The sequence below is a fragment of the Pygoscelis adeliae genome, unplaced genomic scaffold (assembly GCF_000699105.1).
Source record: "Pygoscelis adeliae isolate BGI_AS28 unplaced genomic scaffold, ASM69910v1 Scaffold251, whole genome shotgun sequence".
Classification (NCBI taxonomy): domain Eukaryota; kingdom Metazoa; phylum Chordata; class Aves; order Sphenisciformes; family Spheniscidae; genus Pygoscelis; species Pygoscelis adeliae.
Genome location: NW_008824109.1, coordinates 1,395,110 through 1,417,553, shown reverse-complemented (window position 1 = coordinate 1,417,553; position 22,444 = coordinate 1,395,110). Strand labels below are relative to the sequence as shown.

At 43.1% G+C, this 22,444-nt stretch overlaps 1 protein-coding gene across 1 annotated transcript in view; it reads left to right on the top strand.

Moving 5' to 3' along the window:
- The first annotated feature begins 3,061 nt into the window (after positions 1 to 3,061).
- The window catches only part of GLS (glutaminase), an 87,701-nt gene continuing 68,318 nt past the window's right edge, over positions 3,062 to 22,444 (top strand). Inside the window, exons 1-2 of the mRNA XM_009334212.1 lie at positions 3,062 to 3,301; positions 3,506 to 3,567. Coding sequence (XP_009332487.1) covers positions 3,062 to 3,301; positions 3,506 to 3,567 — 302 coding nt within the window. The remainder of the gene's footprint in view (positions 3,302 to 3,505; positions 3,568 to 22,444) is intronic.

Here is a 22,444-nt window from a genome sequence, read left to right as displayed (position 1 = left end):
ACTGGATAATGTTTGTGGTGAGGACTGCTCTCTGGCTCCATAGCAAATACCGACTTGCTGAAGGCCTCTCTCTGCTTATGTAAATCCCCCTAAGCTTATTCTTAAATCCGATATCACCCTGAGTGCACTGACAGGTTTCAAACATGGTCCTGAGTGTTGCAAAGGTTGCAAACCCTTGAATTACAGTGTCGCTATATTCTTTGGCTGGCTGTTTAAGAAGAATATCATTCAACAAACAGTAGTTGAATGCATTCATGTCAAGTGAAATCATTCCTTTAAAAGGTTTAGTTGTCAGGTATTCATTAAAGTGGGTTTCACATCAAAATGATAGTCACTAATACAGCGAAAACATCTTTTATAGCTTTCAGGATTTTTATGTTGCGTTGTATAAATGCCGGATCTCCACTGGTACAGAAATGTCTTCCTGGACCTACGTGGTAGATATGAAACTGCATTTCTCTGGTCCCCGTCAGAAGAAGATGAATACAGCGTGTCAGTGTGGTAGGAACGAGGACATTCCTGAAAGTCCTTTGTGTAAATAGGGCGCAATGGACTGTAGCTGCAAATTTCACATAGCATTCCCATCGCTTCTGCAAACCGTTTTCCGCCTTGTAAACACTAAAACTGGAGTTTGTCTTTTATTATCTCCGTAAGGTGAAAATTACCATTCTAACTCCATTTTTTTGTAAAGTAACTGAGCTAAAAGGTAGTTCTGGCTTAAGAAATGGAAAGTCAGTAGCAACCTGGTCACTTCCAACTTTGGTTGTCTGGATGCTTTGGAGAATTTCACTCATCTGGGAGACTGCTAAATCGGCACTTAGTACAAACCAGTCCTTTTTTGCTAGTCCCCAGGCTGGAGAAACCCAGACAACACTGCCAAGGCTGCAGTGGCAGAGGGGCACTGAATTCGGGTTCAGGTTAATGGGAGCTGCAGCACGCTCAGCTCTCCCTCAAAGTCAGGCAGGTGCCTAAATATGGATCGAGGCGTCTCACTTTAGCTATTTTTGAAACTCCTGGCCCCAGTTTGTGAATTGGTGGCATTTCAGTTGCAAAGAGCAGATGGTACTCGCTGGTGATCCAGGGCAGCTTTTTTGCATTAGTGTCAAAAATAGATCGAATGCCAGCTGTAGCTCTTTTGGGTCAGCGGAGGTGAATTCACAGAGTGATGTGCACAATATTGCAACGTGCAGCAGCAGGGAAAAATCAGGCGTTCCTTTTAGCAGCACAAAGTGCTTTTAAATGGCTTAAAATGCTATTTCTCATGTCTTTTTGCACAGCTCAATTCCTTGTGCATCTCACTCAGCAGTAAACTAAATTGCCTGATAGCATAGAAGTATTATTCTGCGTAGATTTAGCTTTCAATTATTTGCTGCAATTCAGCATTTGCATCCAGTTCTTGGAGGCAGCTTTGGCTATGCTGCTGATGGGGCACTTCACAGAGACACGGCCCCTTCTCAACCCTGCAAGCCAGAGAACTCACTAAATTTAGTGGTGCTAAGCAAGGTCTGGAGGGACCGGGGTGGAAGAAGGAGCTGAGGTGCCCTCATTTGCCTTCCCAGGAAATCTAGTTTTAGAGGTCCTGGTGGGAAGGCTGCCAAGCTGATCTGCCTAAGAGCAAGCAGTGTAAAGAAGAGTTTGAGAGTATTTTATGTTTATTAGAAAACCAGAGGTGATTTCCATTTCTCAGCTTACTGCTCATTTTACGTATTGCTGAAGTTTAGTCGTACTCTTAGTGAGAAACTACAGAAAGGTGGTGTAGTGTCAGCAAAGATGATCCTTTTTTGTAGTTTGATTGGGTACATAGCCTCCTTTTTTTGACTGAAGAAAGCTATGATGCATAAAGAAGAAAGTTTGCATCATTTAAGGCAAAAAATGAGTTGTGTATGTGTAAGAAAGCTGGTCCACAGGCACACCCTGCTGGTTTGTAGGGAGAGTGCAAAGGAAATACATACATACACTTTATGAAAAGGCAGCTTTCCTGCCTTTTTACAATCTACATTAACTTTTTTCCCATGCTATCTCTCTCTTGGTTTTCATTTCTGAAAACATGAGCAGTGATGCATGAGCTGCTAAGGAGGGATCTGCAGGAGGTTGCCTGACCGGGAGGACTCCTGCAGCAGATCCCAATGCTCTTGGAAAACTCTACCAGATCTGTATGCCTACCAGAACGACTTTATAATGTGTGTAGCTGAAATGGCTAAGATCTAAAGTAGGTTGTATGTGACACTTCTCCATGCCCTAAGAGAGGTAAGCAACACTGTGAGCTCGGCTGTTGTCGGAGTTTTTCCACATGAAGGAAATTAACGCATTAGCAACAGAGGAAAAAACTGTTCTTTGATTCTGCTCTGGTATCTCTCCCAGATGCCCGTGTGATGATTGCCTCCATATGGCTTTCCACCCAAAAAAACAGAATAAAGAAAAAAAAAATCAAGGAAATAATACTCCCTTTATCCCCAAATAAAATGTCTGCAGTGATTCAGAAATAGTTATTCCAGCCGATTTCCACATGCAGACCTACTGCTGTTAACAGCATGACTAAGTTACCTGGGAGCAGTAAGTGTCTTCAAATTGTACCTGACCTTCACAGGGCAAATATTAAGGCTGATATTTTGAAGAGTCGTAGGCGATCATTGGCCATTCCATTTGAAACCTCTCAAGTGGAGCCAATTTTGAAAAATTGCTATGCAACTGAAAATCAGGCTTTTTTAGAGATGTCAGACCAGAGACACCCTTGTTCCTTAGCTCTGGAGTGGCTGAATGCCTGCATTTTTTGAGACACATACTGCAATTTTCATATATTTGAGAGCCATAAGACTGATGGAGAGATAGCTGCCCAGAGAGGGGGGAATTGAAAGGACCCCTTGTTTCTGGTGTATGACCCCCAGGGAACACAGCTGGGAGCACAGCAGTCTGAGCATTAGCACCCGCTGGGGTCTCTCCTCTTCTTCCCTCACCCATGATTTGGATAACCATTGCAATCTGGTACCAGCATAGCCCTGCCCGTGATAGGTGGGTGCCCTACAACCCCCGGGTCCCCTGGCTGTAGCAGCTTGCTGGGGTTATGCCTGATCTCGCTGGCCCTGGGTATGCTGGTAGGACTGAGGAAGCCATTGGGGTGTTCTCGGTGTTGCCTGGTAATAAAAGTGATGTCCTGGGGATGCAGGAATATGGAGTTTGGACTTCTCCCTGTGAAATCACTGTGGGAAAGGGGATGGAGACGGAAGGGGTAGCCGGCAGGGTGAGCAGGCTGTGTGCAGAGCTACTCAGGAAGATCTCTGAAGACCAGGAGCCTCACCTGGAGGTAAGCCACATTCCCTTTTGCCATTTATCCTCTCTGTATCCGGTGTAAATAATGCTTGTGTGGACTCCAAGCCTTCCTGACTTGTTGGAGAAGGAGGTGATATTACAAATTACGGTGCCTAATTCACTTCAAGGAAAGGATAACTTCAAGGAAAATCATCATCGTTAATATGACGATTCAACCTTCATTCACCCTTTTTCCCAGTACCCCGTGCTTGTGTTCATAACTGGTTCGGAAATCCTCTTTCAGCCCCTTCCCCAGAAAGGGTAAGTGGCAGGCCTTCCCGCTTGCAAGGGTGCATTTGGATGCTGCGCCCCGGGAACCATGAAGTTTGTATCCCTTTCACATCCATAACCCATTTTTACCTTGTAAGGAGGGCTTTATCGTCATGAACGAACTGGTTTTCCATCAGCATAGGCTCAGTTTGAGCCCTGCAGCCTGAAGTGCAGTATCAGCTTACACCTGTAGGTTGTGCTTCTGGACAGCTTTTCTCATCAGCTCTAATTGCTCTCCTAGACCAGTCCTGTAAAATGACGCACTTTCTATTCTACTTCTCGCGGATTGTATTTGCCGGGGAAATTATTAATCGCTTGCATTTGCTAGATTACCTTTGCATTTGTATAAACCTATAATGAGCTTATAATAAATCAGAGTGAGATAGCCACTGCCTGGTAAAATAACCAACGAGTATAGCAACAGCCTTAATAATAATAATCTGTGCAGATATATGCTTGTGTATATTTTACGATACTTTCATATGATGCCAACAATGTGCTAAGCACTTCAAAGCCTTGGAAGACAGATCTTTGCCCTGCAGCACTTGCAAAGTAAACAGCCGTTCAGGGGAAGGGCAGCAAGGAAGTGCCTAATATAGTTGGGATGTTTGGGCAGTAATGTTATTGCTTGCATAGTTAATGCCACTGGCATGAGCAAAATGCTGGGGCTGATACATTTTTTTATGGTTGAGGTTTTTTTTTTCATTTGTTTGTTTGTTTTTCATGACGAAAGATCCCTGTCAGTGGCCATGCCTAATAAAGTGCCAGTTCTCAAACTTCGTGAAATGTGGTGACAAGCCTGGGCTGATTTTGCTGTTACAGAAGGGAAGGGCTATGCCTTGTGCTGCTAAATGAAGAAGTAACTTGCATATGGCAGGCGCAGGAGGAAATAGGGAGGTTGGCTCAGAACAAGTTGAATTTAGTTACAACAGGTTTTATTTTGTTTCCCTTAATGACTTTGTAGAAGAAACAAAAATATCCCTCATTTCTGCATATGCAGTTTGCATTGTTTTTACAGCACGTTCCTTTCTCAGTTCTCCTCCTCCTTCTCTCACACACACAAAAAATGTTATTTTGAATTAAGCCGTCATTGTGGTATGCATGTGGTACTACTCAAGGAAGTAAAGAAAAAAAAAGTGCTCCACAACTCTTCTCCTCACGCTACAAACCTACCAGTCAAAAATATTTTTGTTGTCCTCCAGTAGCTTTTATGATCTCCTGGCCTTTGTTCCGATTGCTGCAATAGTATTTGTAAGATAACCCATGAAAGCAATGGGAGATACTATGCTCCCTGCCTGATAGACAAGCCTCCTGTAACACAGTAGCCCTGGTTGTCATTTACAGCAAAGCGCATGCTGATGTACAAATACCTTTGATTATTATAAGATTAATTTTGGGTGGAGTGGTAAATCCCCTATCGCTCTGCGTATGTCTAGGCATTCATTCAGCAGGGCTCACGTGCTGCTGCCACCAGAGCGCATGGAGGCAGCCCTCCTCTTCCAACCGAGCACGGGCGGTGCGGCCTCCTTGCTGCACAGCTGTCTCGCTGGGGAGGAAAAAGGACCACAGGACTCTGGAGGGAGGGTCTCTTACATGCCGTTTTTGCAAAGTGCTCATCAGTGTCCCTTCATAAAGGAAACGACACTTAGTAAGGTGATGTTCTACCAGGCAGGTAACAAATAAAGCGGGCAGTAGCTGCAAGGTGACAAATTTCTGCTTGTCCCTTCATCTAACATGACTTTTTTTTCCCATGACATTATTCCAGCTGGATGCTCTTGGGGTTTGAGAAACCACTACATAACTAATGGCATTTCAGCTTTGGAAGTGAGTCATCTCCACGCTAAGGAGCACACAATGACTCCTTTCAATTGCCTCGCAGAGCAGGGTGACTTGCATTTGTAGCTCTAGTTGTCAACCTTTAAGCAGACCAATGGCAGGCCTGTAGAAAAATCAATGGGGATGTTGCTAATCATTTACAAATAAATTATAAATTCTGTTAGTTTGCTATTCCAAAGCAATTGCTGTTGCTTAGGCAGAGAAGGCTGAAGGCTAAAGATACTCTTGGCCACCGGCTTGCTGTCCTCAGCTGCCCTGTCTGCTGCAGATTATAATCTTCTCTGTCACCTTGCTTCAATATTTTATTGAATCTGTGCCCGAAACTGGATCTGGGCAATAGGTTTTCTTTAAGAAAAGCACATTTTTTAGGCAAATGTTTAATCCAATTTACACAGCAGTGACGTGTTAATTGTTAAGACTTTATGGGATAGGATGGTTGACACAGAATAACTTTACCCGGTGCATCACAGTCACGTGCAGAACTAAGTACAAACTTACCTCTCTGCAACTCCTTTGAAAATTTAGGAATCGAGAAATCTGGGCTGAGCCTTATCAGTTCAAGACGAACATGGTTGGGCTTAAACCTGGCTTCCAACTTGAGCGTAGTATAAATATATATGCACCCACTGTCTGAACATTCTTCTGTCCCTCCTTTTGCTTCCTAGTATTGCTACTGCTGTAACTGAAGTGCTTGTCATTTTCAAATCACTTCGCAGTCCCTGGATTTGAGACAATAGTTGTTTTTGGCTAAAGGCTTGAAAGGGAGTTAGTTGGGCTGGTGCATGTGTTTATTACTGATTCTCTGCTACCCTTTGTGAGAGCGCTCCTGGGAGGGATGAGTAAGGGCCCAGCCCAGTCCCCTGGTAACTCAAGTCATGGCGGGGCATTGTTTGATGGGGCTTTCCCTGTTTTCTGTAATGCTCACTTGACTGTAATGCCCAGGGATCAGGGATGAGGCGCTTAACTGTCAAGTTAAGCACTATATGAACATGTGATAAAGAGACAAGTGCTGAAGAGTTTGCAAGCTATTGTTGGTGTGCAAAGCTAATTGTACAAGCATTACAATTTCTCTGCACTGTTTGTTTTTTGGGGGGTGGGGGTTTTTTTTGGTTTGGTTTTTTTTTTTTTAAATGGTGAAGTCGGCTGGCATTTAACAAAGGAAAAGAGGAATTCTGTTTTTCTTCTTTCCAGTTTGATACTGGTACAATGGATACCAGAGTGCAGGTCTGTTTTTGCAATGAAGACTAAAGACTAAGGGAATAGCTAAGCCCAGCTGAGCCTGGAGCTTTGCCTTATAAGGGAACTGCCAGAAAGTGCAGTTCTCTAGCGAGCCTCTCCTCGGCAGAGCAACTCATAAAGCAATGTGGTGATGTGTCAGAAAGGAGGTTGCAGGGATGGCCAGAAAAACAACGCTCCTTTAAATAACTTTGCAAAACTTCAGTGCGAAGGAGGCCACCAGCTTCCTTCTGAAGAGCAGTGTGTGCAGTCACGCCAAAGAAACATCTACAAGTTTGCCTGAACAGGAGCCTCCTTGGTAACAGCTAGTGCAGAGTCTCTATTGCAGACTGGTACTTCAGCTGACTTCTCCTCAGCTGGAAGTTATAAACATCTTCTGGATTACCAGGCACTTTCAGCTGGATGGAGAGAGCTCCTTTTCCTGGTTTAGGAAACGTTCTTGGCTGTAGCTCCTGGTTGTCACCCCGTCCCCCAGTCTGAGCTGTCCTCTTTGACTCCTGGGACAGATCATTCATGCTGCCGTCCATAAGAGCCTCATCAGTCTGCATGCATGCCTGAGCAGTCCACAGGTTTCCAGAGGGGAGGTTGGGCTGATAGGTCCTCTTCGTGTGCCACAGGTCCCTTCCCGAGTTGATGTGGTGCTAGAGAGACAGCAGAGATGCTTTGCAAAGACTGCTGGCTCAGCAACAAAGGTAATACATTTTTTTAATTAAAAGGGTAAGTGGTTATGAAACGTTCCTGAAAGCCTAATGTAAATAGACATCAACAGCACCAGTTTTATTTGAAGCATAATCAATCTAAATAGATCTGCTTGTCTGCCATGCAGCCACGTGACTACCCTGGGTTTTGGCATCTCGGCTGCGAGGCAGTGGTTGCAGAGGGCTCGCTGGGACGGGGCGGGATGAAATGCAGCCTTGGTGGGAGAGTATAAGGATGTCTTTGTACAGAAGGCAGTCTTCCAAAGCAGAGTATCGTGGCCATACTCCAGCCCCCGGCTCTGCTCATGCTTCCTCCAGTGCTGCGACTGCAGGCTAGTAAAACGTACTGTCAGACAGAAACTGAATTTGCAAATAAGCAGATGTGGGGAAGTTCCCTTGCTTGTTTTAGAAAAGAAGGCCCAAAGCTGAGAAACCACTGCCAGCTTGCTGTGCGTGGACTGTCACCCAACAGAAGAGCTTCACCTGATCTTACCTGGTGTTGAGCCCAACTTTGAAGACCACAGCACAGGGCAGAGACCTCCCAGTGCTTTGGGAATTCAGCAGTTACCCTGAACGCTTCAAACACTCGATCAGCCCTTCTGCTTTGGAGTTAAACAGATCCTCCCTGAAGGGAAGAGGCACCTCTGAGGAAGGTGTTTAGTGCAGATCGTCAGAGATGCTCCAAACCTGGTTATGACTTTTGAGGGAGCTGGTTCAGCTCCAGAATACACCTTGAGGGCAAGTGGTCGTGTAATGTGAAACATGCTTGTGAGAGCACTCACGTACCACCTGCTGCTGCTGCTGTTACTAAGTATGGGTGATGTTGCTGTGTCACATAGCCATAAAGCTGGGATAACTTTTAGGTGGTAACGATAAAAAGCTGGCATTATTAAATGAAAGCTACAGCTCCCCTCACTAAAGGATCGACAGTATAAAATGGTAAAAATACATGTATACTGCTGTGTATGGAAAAACTGTATTTGTGCAGAAACATCTGATATCCAAGAGCTCAATTAGGTCTGATGAATGAGCTTAAAGTTACACTTCAAGAGCAGTCTTCAGAAGCCCAAGGATGTTTCCCCATGTTAAATAAGTACATATGTAAGTGGCTCTGTAGAGGTCTGAAACATCACCCGCTGAGCACAGGTGCAGGAACATTACACCTTGCTAAAAACTCTTAATAGGTTTTAGCAAAACCTAAGCCCTAGGAAAAATTAGAAATAATAACTCCTTTTTCACAACATTGTTTCTATTAACACTGTAAAAATTCAAATTTAAATTAAATCAATCCCTATCTTATCCGCATCGGTACTTAGTGCGGTGTCCTTTCTCCCAGTGGGACCGCTTCACTGCGTGCCGGTATTTACCCTCCTGGGTGGGAGTAAACCACACCAGAACCTGTCAGATCTAGAAATATGATGAGGTACGTGTTCCTCAGGAAAGTTAAACCTGTATGCTTCCCTCTCAGGCTGGAGTTAATAATTGATCTTCCTCAGATGTAAGCTACATGCTTCTGAGAAAATAAAAACAAAAATACATTCCTGCCCCAAACAAACATCCCTGTGTCTGAATGTGAACTGCTAATGGGTAACTTTAGCACATAGTTCAGGAAACAGGGTATAACCTCTTTTGTATGGGCCTTGGTTAAAACCCTCAGCTTTGCCTCTTGGAAGTATTGCAGCGTCTAGAAAAGTATTCTTGAGCATCTTTTTTCTAACCTGTGATTTTGTGTGTGCTTTTCCTAACCACTCTTCTTCACCTGATGTCTATCCCTAAATGCATAAGGTAGCTTTTTGGAGTGGACATAGTCATACAGATGTCTTGTTCCAGGCATACAGTATGACTTGCCTTTGACTCACAGGCTCGTCTGGGCTGATTTTCCACTCAACTCGTGCTCTTTCAAACAGCAGTGTCTGCCAGGGTGATGGTGGCAGCCGCTTGTGCTGTCCTCTTGAGTGTCATGGCTGTGTGGGCTGGGATCTGCTACCTCCATTGCTGTTGGAAAGCAACAGCTGATGTGCCTCTGGCATCCCCCAGAGATACTAAATGCCTCAGGCTGTGAGCTCCTCGGCGTGGTGGTCTCTAAACGCTTGGAAAGCACTTAGTAGCTAGCTTGCATTAGGCCCAGGGCATCCACTGCACTGGCTGCAGCACTAACCTGATAGCGAGGATGGTCAAAAGCAGCCGCTGAGGTCCTGCTTGTAGCACCACTCCTGCAACAGGCCTCAAAACCCACCAGAGTTGGTGTGGCACGTACTGAGCACTATGTCCAGTGGCCTCATGGCTTAGCATCTCTCTTGGCTTAGCACAGCCTTCATAAGCATGTGCAACCTCTGCAATGGTATGAAACAGCCTTGGCATTTTGTAGCACTTTATCCAGAGTTATGGGATGACAGCTTTTAGCTACAAGTTAAAATGTATGATATATTTTCTTTCACTGGAGAAGAAAAATCCCAGCTGTTCTTGAGCTGGTGGTCATCAGAACCTAATGCTGTGGAAAACACCTTACCCTGACAGAGAAAACGTTAAGACTATTGCTTGCTCTGTTCTTCATGAAAAAAAATTGGTTTTGAGCATCCATCTTAAACATCTGTCTGTATGGTCAACAAACTGCTCAGCCACAGTGGCAATTCCTTTTTGCATCTGGAAAGATGTACTGTGCATGATCTGTGTCACTGTATTCTCATTATAGCTACCTGCCCATTAGCATAATCCTTTCATTGTCATTACATTGACAAATTGCATGCTGGGTGCTGTTGCACACTCCAGCAAGGCAATTTTCCTTCCAGATGTGGCATTTGTTCCTCCAGGTTAACTGGCAGTGCCTGTCTGGAAGGGACAGAGACACGCCTGACAAGCCGGGGGGACTCCTGTCTCACCTTGCTTCTTTCATCTGTCGGTTCCGCATCTTTGTTCCTGAAACAGCGCATCTTCCCTCTGGTGTATGTGGATTTCTTCATGTTTAAGTTTAGCCAAAATTCAGCGGGCTCAGGCCTGACTTTAGTCTGAGGACTATAACTTTCACATGTAGTTGCATGGTTTCTTTTTTGTTGTTTTTTTCTTCCCTTGATCATGAACCCCTCTGCTCCATCTCCTGCCAGATCTACTGCAGCTGAGCTTTCTGCCTGCCTTTCTCTCTGATTAATGTACCCTGACACTTTTATGCCTGTCTTCAGTGCCTGCTTTCCCAGCTGACTCCAACGAGCTGCTGCAGGCTGTGGCTTTACCTGCCAGCCTGAGCAGAAATGGTGGTTTTGCGGGAGAATGGTGGCTTTGACTGAGCACCTATTTGATGGAGTGACACTCAGCAATATCCTAGTGCTGTCAGGGTGCCAGCCACATTGCCAGTGCTTCGACTGTCTGGTTAGGGAGTAGATTCAGAGGGTGTAACAGTGCAGACTGCGAATGAAATCTGTATTACCTGATGGGCCTGACTCCACAGTGCTGTGTAGACCAGGTATCTATCTTAGTGTTTTGTTAATATGTCTGTTGTTTAAGTCTGGCTAAGATCTGCACACATTCTGGTATTTAAGCAGGGACTTCAGAGAGCATAGGTCAATTAGTTGACCTGGGCTGTAAACCTTTATTTTTGGTGTAGGTAGGTGTATTTTGGCTGTGTTGATACATACTTCTCCATCTAGACAGCTTTGCAAGTAACATTTGTGCTATGAATCTTGTCTGGTGTTGCCATAGGAGGTGATGACGACTAACGAGATGGTCAAGTTGCCATACATATGTCTTCCGGTGGCTTAACCGTCTTGTGTGTTCTGTAGGGCAACATTGACTGTAGGCAGCAAGAAAGGAGAGGGAACCTCCCTTGATGCTGCCAAACTACATGAGTTATGCCTGACACACGCAGTATCGGGGATGACTCACAGGATGATATGTCAGCTATGTGACCTTCTGAGCTGGGGCTCAGAGCCAGCTGGAGAGCACGGGTGAGCTCGCTCAAGATAACTTGTGCTTTCTTTGTTATTGTCATGCAGTCTCTTCAATGCCATGGCTGATGTCGCCTGCATGTCCTGAAGCAGCTGATGAAGCACTTGACCGCTGGTAGTCCTCTCAGCAGGGCTTGACTAGTGTAATAAACATGGGGGGGGGGGTTGGGGGGGGGGGGGGATTTCACCACGAGATGAACAAAAAAGGATCTCTTCCACTTACCCTGTGTCAGAGCTCTTGAGATCATTTAGCATATCCAAAAATGCAAGTGGTTAGTAACACCATCCATATTATTGCAAACGCTTTCCAGACGCAAGACATTGCATTTGTGGTGCTATGGCTATAGTATTATAGTCTCTTTTATCATGCACCTTTATTGGAGCAGGGAAAGCTTGCTTTGTACGATTGCGACACTATCGAATTGCCGAAAGCCCACGCTTTGTTTATTTTCAGCTCCTTGTGGAAGTGCTGACGGCCATCGGCCAGGGTGCAAGACGGCTGCGAGGTGAGAGCGATCGCTCTTTTTCTGGCAGCATCTAGGAAGGATGTTTTTGTGGTGAGGAGGAGCCAGGCACAGGTATATGTATCCTGGCTGTGCATACCTGAGAACACGGAGGGGAAGCCTCGCGTGGGTCTGTTTTAATCCTTAGGGTTTAGAGCCAAATAGCTGCATGGGTTCACAATAAGCGTGTTGGTCCTGTATGCAGGAAGGCTGCCCAGAAGCATGGAAACGTGCCAGTAACTCTTATTTCAAGTGCTTGGATAGGTCACATCTGTGGTGTATCTGACTGAGCCGCGCTCCCGCTCGCTTGCGTATCCTCCCTGTGTCCGACCAAACACTGCCGTGGGCATCCAGAAAATCCTTTCCACTGAGTCAGAGAAGGGACCCTGTTGTGTAATACGGGGTTTGCACTCTATCATGGCTTCCACACGGGCTTAGGACAGCATCTGCACTTTCCCTAAACTGATCGTCAAGTATGCTAGTGGGCCCATGGCAGCCAGCCTTCATGGAGGTGTCCCCGGCAGTGTAAAATGAATTAAAGGGACACTGAAGCCCCGCTTTGCAGGGACGAGCAACAGCCACAGAACTTGCCAGGGAGAGCCAGCAGGCTCCAGCTTACAGCTGCTTCCAATCATTTCCATTTCCTGGATAATGGTGTTCATTTCCTTCCAGATTTTACTTGCCTGGGAACGCAGTAACATCTGTTCCTCCAGGTTTCATGAAAAATTAACTTCCTCACGGCAGAAAAGGCTTTTAAAAGCTTTTCTTTTTTTGTTTTGTTTTGTTTCTGTTCTCAGAACAGTTGCTTTAAGTGAGGTTTAGCTCTAAAAGGCAATTATAAAAATTATAAGCTTGCCTCTGTGTTTGGCTATTTGCTAAACAATTTCTGCTCCTACTTGCTCACGACACCAGCCCCAGCTCCAAAAGCCCGTCTTCCCTAATGTTCAGGGCAGCATGCAGAGCACCGATGGCTGTGTCTGTGCCAGGAGCAGTGCTCCTGTGCGCTGCCTCATGTCGTACAAAAGCCGAACAGATTGGCAGTACCACTAAAATGTACTGTGTTGTAGCCAATTCTACTGAGGATGCATAAAAAGCTATGGAAAGAAACCTTTCCTATGCAAAGGTACGTTCAATCTGCTTCACTAATATGAGTAAAAACTGAAAAGGTTCACAACAGTGAGAGTAAACATTATTTGTGTAGTAAAAAGTACCTCTTTAAATGGTTGCTCTTCTCTGTAAGCTTGCACTTAGAGTTCTGGATTTTTTTAGTAGAATATGGCATAGTTCATCTCTATAGGATCACTTACGGAACATAGTTTTGGTTTGGGTTTTTTTTTTTTTTTTGCATAAAACCAAAGCTAATTAGCTTAGTTAAAAGTACTACATACCTCATGGTTACCAGTAACATCGTTCCTCATCACTTTTCTCCTCTTGTCACAAGCATCTCCTACAGTTTCTTGACACCTTTGGGGAAGACATTTATAGAAACGACCTCTCTCTTTGGGCATCACATGGCCTTGTAACAAACTGGCCCAGACCTTTGCACACATGCAAGCCGTGACCCAGTGAACTGACTGTTTCCTAGCACATCCCTTTCTGCTTGAGACAGAGTGCCCTGCCATCCCTCTGCCCACTCTGCTTTGACATAATGTGTAACAGGCTGCCAGACCATTTGGAAATAATCTTCTCCATCCATTTGCAGCTCCAATCTGAAAGCCTCTGAGAGTTGAAGGTTAAGCCATTCAAGTTCCAGCTGGAATAAGCAGGAGGCTGACTTTATACATGAACTCTGAAATATGCATTCAAAGGTTACACCTGTAACTTTTGTGGCACAGCTGCCTATTACCCATGCCCTTGAACTGAGAAGACCAGTAGGTAACAGAGGTACAGAGAAACTAGCTTTGTCCTGCTACAGGCAAGCTGAAGCCAGTCTGCTCTGCTGCTGCTCTTTTTGGACCACAAAATTCCCAACGTTGAGTTTCAGCAGTACTCAACAGGCTCACGACTGTCCGTCTGGGTGACAGCCATATGGTGACTACACTGCTTCTACCCTTCATCTCCTGCGTGCAACGCTCTTCTGATTTTTAAGATGTAAGTAAGTCCCAACATGCAATAAATGTTGCCTAAACATTACAAGTGTACAGGAGACAGAAATAAGCAGGCGAGAAAGCACAGCTGTAGCGCTATTAAAGGTGCTCATTCTTTTTCTCCTCCCCGTAATGTTTCAGAGACAGCGTTGGAGCCAATTGTGTGCAATCTATTCAGGGATGCAAAAAAGTGCTAGCAATGTTTTTTTAGAACTACTATGTGGGAAGAGCACCGTTCCTCGTGGTTTTTCCAAACCATTACTTAAGCTGATGATAATCCTGAGCAGGGCGGAATGCCATTCGGCTGCGGTGCATTGGGCATCCAGAATTGGGCCAAATCCTTGGGAAACGATCAGCAGCGTTCCACCGCACACATCCCTCAGCTTTTCCCTAAGTACAGGGTCATTGGACTGAGCTGGTGGATGTATCAGTTCATTAACTTCATAAGTTAATGGTTCTCACTATGCAAATTAGTATTGAGCTATAAATTAACCTTTTCCCTGTTAGCTGTTAAAATAAAGGGTTTAATCTCTATGTTCAATATGTTTGTAGAAGATTATTACTCACTAGCATGTGGATTTTGATTGATTATTTCCAGTTCTAGTAATCATTAACAACTACTGGTAGTTTAAGAATTACTTTTTATTTCAAAGGGTAGAATTTATTTGGCTTTACACCAAGGTAGATTAAGTAAGCCACACTGAGCAGTTATTACCTTTCCCTTCGATCATAGTGCTGTGTGAAGAGGCAATACATTCTACTGCTTGTGCTTTTTCAACACTGAATTTCACCTTTAATATTAATAAAATATGTTGACATATCAAACAATGTAACTAATAGGTAAAGCAGAACAAAATGAGTCACTATTTAAACTATTATTTTAGATCTTGCTTTCTTTATTAAAGTATATCAATCAAAAGACAAAGAAGTACAACTTAGAAGATAGACCTGAGGAAAAACTTGCAGAAATGTACAAGGTGAATAAAAGAACTGCATCAGAATACACAAGAAATAAACCAAATAATTAACTTCTTGATTAAACATGACTAATAGGAAGACACGTGCCCTATCCTGAGAGTTTGTAATTCTGCCGCAGACATGATGCAGTAAGTCAAAGCTGGGGAGGAAATAGAAAGGTGTCTGGGTGATGTTTTCTTAACCATAGATACGTGAATAATTACATGTGTCTGTTCTGCATGCCTTCTGGCCCAAAATATTTGACATAGTTTACTTTTCATTTGTTCTCTTAAAGTCCTTTTAGTCCAAAATATCCTCCCTAACACAGCTTGGTTCTGGTCTCGTTGCTCAGGCTTTGTTTTAGCAGAGCCGATCCTCAAGTGTCTAATGAGAGTTTAGTCTAATGCAGCATATATAGCAAAGAGCCTGAAGAAAAAAAAAAAAATCGTATCAAATGGGCTAGTGGTAGGCTCTATTAAATTTGTTCTCAAATTAGGCCCATGACGTCTTGGGTGATTACTGTAGGGTATTACAAGGTTATTTTGTGTGCACGTATGTGACAGAATAAGGGATGTTCTAGTAATTCCAGAACTGCTTATATTTCCTCCTAAAATCAATATAACCATATTATCCAGACAGACAACTGGTTTGGCTTCATGCTTTATTATAAGGATATCTAATTGCCTGAAGCTCTGCTCATTGATCGAGCTACCAAATGAAACTTTATCTAAATATTCAAAATATCCAAGCACTTGGTCATCGTTTAAAAATTGCCAGTGACGGGAAGGCTGTGAAGTCTGTTGTCTGACAACATCCCTTTCCTGTGGCACAAGACCAAGTATACACAGAGAAACAAAATTATCAAAATTTCATGGCTACTGCTTTTCCTTTGCGCCACCCTATGGCACATCTAATTCAAAGCTCCTCAGGACATGTTTCACGGATTTATTATGTGAAACTCCTCTTTCTCAAAGAGGAGAATTATCACTCATCAATTTTTAACCCAGGTTGTTTCACTCACGCAGTGTACAGTGTGACCCAATTCAACAGTTGTCTCAGAAGAGCTATGAGGGGGCGACAAGCCCCATGTGCGTGGGAATGAGTGACTTTGCCACCAGAGATCACGTACTGTTAGAAACGTTCCGAATTTCAACAGCACAACCCAGTCAGTTGAGGCAAAAGCCCATGTAATTGGGTCTAATACTGCTATGGAAACTATGCTAAGGGCTAAAAATACTATTTAAAAAGTAAAGTTTCTTTTCTTGTGCATTTTTCCATCAACTCCTGACTTCAGTGAGTGTTGCTTCAAGCCCTGTCTGAAAAGATGGAGTATTATGGAGCAGTTAAAAATGATGTGAAGATGTTCTGTGACAGCAGTTAACTCTAAAGAAACACAAATCTTGTGCTTTCACAAATGTTTCAAATGCACCAAAAATACCTTACAAGAATTTTGAATGTTTGTCGTCTTGGAAGTTAGGATGAACATACACATATTTAAGCACTAAACTAGTTATTAGCAAAAATACATGCTTAATCCAGGCTAATTTACAACCTTGATTGCTCTACTTTTTTTTTATTCTTTGAATCCAGTTTCACAAGTCTTCAGTCCCCACTGGCCTACTGTTGTGGAACTGTTCAAAAGTCCTTGTCTAACTATTAAATGCCCTTGGAGTGTGATGGTACATTCTGTGCTACTGAAAGCACTGCTGGTAGCGTGTCTACAGTCACCAGCAACACATAGGCTTGCCCACTGGTACCAAGAGTATCTGCTTTGTTATACTCCCTTGCCTCCTTCCTTTCACCTCCCTAAGAACGTTAGGTGTTTATAAAGAGAGAATTAGATGGGGGGGAATCTTTCAAGGTTACATCCTTCAAGAATTAAAAAACATCAGATGTTTTCCCATTAGTCTTTATGGGGCTATTTGTTTTTAAGTCAACAGAGACTTAGTCTTGCAACTTGCAAGGAGACTTGCAGCTCATGGTGGTTGCAAAGGAAGGCTGAGCCCTAAATCACCTGAAGTAACCATTCCTCTTCTCTCAGTGCAGCAACAGAAATGAGAAGGTGCCAAAAATATCCAGGCAGAAAGAAACGTGTGGTTTTGCTCATTGGTTTGCCATTTCAGAGGTAGTGGGGTTTTGCTGGTGCTAGCATTATTCCCTGCACTCAATCAGAGTGGTTTCTATGTACTCCAGAGGAACCTTCTGGAGGTCGGAGACTTTTAAACTATTTGGATTACCACTTATGATGAGACAGTTTCCATTACAGTCTGACTGCTTGTTTTGCTTGCTTGATTTGACCTTGTTTTGTTCTGTTTTCCTTCAGGGTGGGTAGCCCTGCTCCTAAGCCCGGGTGTCCTTGTAAGCTTAAGCTTCTATGTGGCCACAAGTAATTTCAGCCTCAATTTGTGAAAGGGCAAAACCAGATGTGTGTGAGGGTTTTTCCCCCATGGGATCATTAAATGGGATTCACTTGTGTGTCTTTGCCTGAAAGACTGCATCTCTCCAAGTGCCTTTTTGTAAGGTGCTGGAATTCAGAGCTGAAACCAACCAGCGTGGGATGAGGTGTGCCTGCAGCGCACTGTCATCTCCATCACTCCAGGGCTGGGGTGGCACAAGCAGATGTTACCGGTCAGCCAGCGATCGCCCAGCACTGCCTAGCTTTGTACATGACGAGCCAGCTTGTCGTCAGCCCGAGTGCTCTGACCTTCATTTAAACGCAGGCAGCAATTTTACGTGTCCATGCTCAAAAGCAGCTAGTTCACGGACTCCCCTGAGCTCCCAGGCGCTCTCATGCACACTCGGCGCAGACATCGGGGATACGATGGAGCAGCCAGATGATGTTGTCACTCGTTTCTCTTTGCTAGCACAAGGTTACCAAGGCTAATATTTGAGGACCGGGAACATGAACAGATGATCCAAGTTTGCTCCCACTCCCCGGCCTGCTGCAGTATCAAGACCTGGACTGGAGTTTGGCCGATGTCATCAGAATTAAGCATTAAATATGATTGTGGGTGGGATGCATGGGGTTTGTAACGCTATGATTTAGGTATATTACAGTGCAAATAATATGCAGTGTGCTGGACGCAGCAGAGAATACTTCTCTGGTAGGTAAGCTGTTGGCTTCTGAAGGTGAATGTTGTGATGTGTAAAGAATTTTGCACCTGAAAAGTGCTATAACTAATAATGTGCGTGAGGAACGATGGTGCTGTCTCACTGGTGAAGATGAAAGGAAACAGGTTAACAAATAGAGTAATAGGAAAGAGTTGCACCAGTCTTTGCAGATCATCCTCAATAAACCCACTTCTGTTATTTGCTTGCTCTGTCATATACACTAGAAAACATCATATATTGTCTGTTAATCATGCTAGGAACGTCCCAGGCCCTTGTAGTCTCTCTTCATGTCAGTCTCAGCAAATCCTGCAAATGTTTTTATTGCTTTCCTTTAAATTAATTCCTCACTGCCCATATTTGCCTGGAATGAGAGTGGTGAGAAATGAGCTATGGTCTCATTGATGCACTACACAGGGAAGATGATTTTGATTTTTTTTTCTATTGCTTGTTACTTGAGGTCACTCCCTCAACTATTACCTTCCAGGTAAATTATTCCTCTGAATATTTTCCTCCTCATTGGATTTCTGAGCTATTATGCCTAAACCTTTACTTTCTTAGATTAAATAGTAACTTTATTTACTGCTTATGCTTCTATGCTCAGAGGAAGCTGTTTCGTATCCTCTGTACAGTGCAACGGGGAATGTTTCTTGTGACTGAGCACCTTTCATCTGAATCGATACCAAAATGTTACCCAAATGTGCAGCAAGTTAGCCTCACAAAAGAAAAAACTATTTTTAGGAACTGCTGCTAGAATCGGTAGGAATACAAACAATTGCGGTGTCTGGTCCTCAGTTCTCTTTTGGAAAGCATTACCCAGCAACACATGAAATGGAGCCAACATAACCATTTAAAATAGCAAAGTAAACAGTTCATGTCGTAGTCAAGATAATCCTTAATTTCTGCTGCTTATCTGAGATCTGCCCTGCTGATCTGATGGGAGGATTTAACCTTCCTGAAAGCTGTTATCAGTGTATGCGCTTGAACTGGGAAGACCTCCTTCCACCTGCTTTTCAGAGCCCTTTCTCTTAGAAGATTAATGCTGCTATGCCCCTTTTAGAGAGAAAACCCTCTGAAATATGGATTATTTTTAGAGGGTTACGCTAGGAATATTTTGCTACGATACAGCTTAAGGGAAATACTTAAAAAATAATGCCTATTTAAAAGATCCACTTTTTTTTCTTTCTTTACTGAAGAACCATGTCGTCTTAAATCCTACCTCTTAATTTTTATCTTACAAAAATACATGTATAGTTGTGGAAATTAAAAAGAGAATCATTGGCTTATGGTTACTGCTGGTTGTGTAACCAACTCAAAATAAAGGCTATAGGGAATTTTAATTTCAAATTTCTTTGCACTACGTTGGAAACCATTTTTGTAATTTTCTGTTTCTCTTGGGATACTGTGTGAAACACAGAATGGCAGAGCAGATGGCCTGTCTTCTATTTCCAAAGAGACGAGTAATATCACTCTGTTCGAGAGGGAAGTCTAAAGGGGGTTTCACTGAGGCATGGGAAAGCCCAGACTAACACCTGGATCAAAACAAAAATCAGAGTCAGTTTAACAGGTTTAATGCATTTCACAAGCGAATGGATGTATTTCTGGTGTTATCTTTACTACATTTCTTATGGCTTATTTTAAAAGTAAAAAAAAAATTTCGTCTTTAAATTAAGACTCTCTAGTATACCCTGTGCCTGTGGGAGGAGGGGAGAGGATCACTGGGTGAAACTTCTTAGGCTTAGTCATAGTAGGAGCAAGGAGTGATGGTCTGAAATATGCAGCAAAAGTTCTCAGAATAGGGAGTGAGTCACTACTGCCCTTGAACTTTGTGAATCTGAAACTATATTTATAATTTTGCATTGTTCCTGAGCTGTGTATTTGTAGTTCCACACACAGAGCAACTTGCCTTTTCTGCCCTCAAGAGCCAAAACACACACAAGGGAATTTCCAGGGAGAGAAGTTGAGGATTAATTTCTTGAAGTGAGTTTTAAGAAAAGCTTTATTGAAGAATACTTGCGTTGGGACATTACTGATGTGAAGGTGATACTAAAAGGCTAAATAAAGGAATAAGGCAACAGCATACAAAGTAAAAAAAAAAAAAAAGGGAAATGAGTAAAATCGAAGAGTTCATGTAGGGTCAAGAATGTGTAACACAGGGTACTGTCATGAGAGGCAAATATTTTTGTTAAGGTAGTATTTTTTCTTTGCCTTCCCACAATCTTATTTGCAATGTTTTGAACAGAAACCAGAGCACTAAAAGGAAAGATCCAGATCATTACATAAACTATATTTATAATTTTGCATTGTTCCTGAGCTGTGTATTTGTAGTTCCACACACAGAGCAACTTGCCTTTTCTGCCCTCAAGAGCCAAAACACACACAAGGGAATTTCCAGGGAGAGAAGTTGAGGATTAATTTCTTGAAGTGAGTTTTAAGAAAAGCTTTATTGAAGAATACTTGCGTTGGGACATTACTGATGTGAAGGTGATACTAAAAGGCTAAATAAAGGAATAAGGCAACAGCATAAAAAGAAAAAAAAAAAAAAAGGGAAATGAGTAAAATCGAAGAGTTCATGTAGGGTCAAGAATGTGTAACACAGGGTACTGTCATGAGAGGCAAATATTTTTGTTAAGGTAGTATTTTTTCTTTGCCTTCCCACAATCTTATTTGCAATGTTTTGAACAGAAACCAGAGCACTAAAAGGAAAGATCCAGATCATTACATTTTGCATTCTTCGTCCTCTTCCCCCTCTACAGTATAAGAGATGAATTAGACAAGTTTTTGAACCAGGTCAGTTGCTAAACAGCTGGCTTGTGAAAGACCACAGCTGTCACCCCAAAAATATCACCTTGGCATTAAAAACCAGTGGGGAATCTTGTAAGCGTCTGCAGAACTGTGTGTTCAATTAGTGACCAAATGCACACACTGGGAATGCACTTGCTGTCTCTGGTCTTACAGCAGTAGCCCCTGCAGAGAGAATGGAAAAGGTTCTCGAGAGACTTCTATCTTTAGAGTATTTTACTTAACGGAATTTAAAAAATGAGAAATATTATTATTGGGTGGCAGGATAAAAGAGGCAGTTATTGGCTTGCCAAAAAGACTTAGCAAATGGAAATCCAGAATCAGTTCCAGGAAATGTAACAGGTAACGTAAAAAGTATGTGAGAACTGTAGATACTTTGCATTTTTGTATGTGAAGTAACTGTAGCCCAGGATTACACATCCCACACTGATATTTCAAGTTTCCTTGTTCAGTGGGAAGGAAAACCACTGGTGCACTGAGGCTCATTTTATAGGCATAGATTATCAGCTATCTTTAAATCTGCTTCCAAAAACTCTCATAGCTGTTGTGACAATTTATTAGCAGAAGGAACTCCTGTGGGCATTTGTGCTGTGGTGTAAACGTAAGCAAAGGCTATTCTCAAAGTCTATTTGTAGCGATTATCTCAAACTCAGAGTGCATGGAAAACAAGTAACAAAAACCCTTCTGTGTTTTACGTGGTTCTTTAAGAGCAATTTACTATGCCTAGGCAGCTGAAACTTCCAATCTGGGTGGTGGTGGAAAATAAAATATCAGTATCTTCAGAGTAAAACATTTCCAATAAAGTGTGCAGCAGGATCATTTTAACTCAAAACTACAACTTCTCCACCCCCACCTCCCCCAAACATAATAAACATACCAAAACAAATAAACCTCAATGCATGGGGAAATTGTTCACACGGAAATTTAGCAGTTATAGACTCAGAATTCCAGAAGTATTTACATTTTTGCTCAGAAAATTATGATTCCTGAAGTGAGAAAGCTAGTGGCGATTTAAATACTGGTTTCCATGGTGGCACTACTGATGAAGTAGGATGACAACAGATCTCCTCTTCTACTGTTACCCATAATGGATACAATTTACTAATACAGATTTGTACTCATCCAGGACAAATTTAGCAATTGGTTATGTGAGCGAGTTTCACCAAGTAACTGCAAAATCTGCGACTTCCAAGACACTGTATACTGGCAAGCAGCATGTCGTGATGCAGTGACAGAAGCTTAACTACAATAAGGAGTGACATTTATACCTTGTGCTGAAGCCCTACAGTTATTCTCTGCTGCTCTTCCCGCTTCGGCCTTTGGCACTACATTGCTATGGGCTGGTGGTTCCTCAACTGAGACCTGTAGATGAGCAATAGCAAGATTTTCACACTGATTAAATGTTTGGTGGTGTGAACATGAGGAACAGCTGCACCCGATTCATCTAGGCATCCGGGTGCTTTACTTCTTGTCTGTTTTTTTTTTTTTTTTTTTAAAGTTGTACACTTTGGCCTCCACAGCAAGTTCTGGCAGTGCGCTACGCCATTATATTTTTATTGCAAGCGCATGGAAACCCGTTAGTAGATCTGTGCGTTAACAGAAGCATTTGGCCCGAAGAGTTTGGGAACTACTCTTCCCGCTAAGAGCTTTTCTAACACGCTTTTGTCTCCCGAGCCCTTTCCTACAGTGCCTGCCGGGTAGGA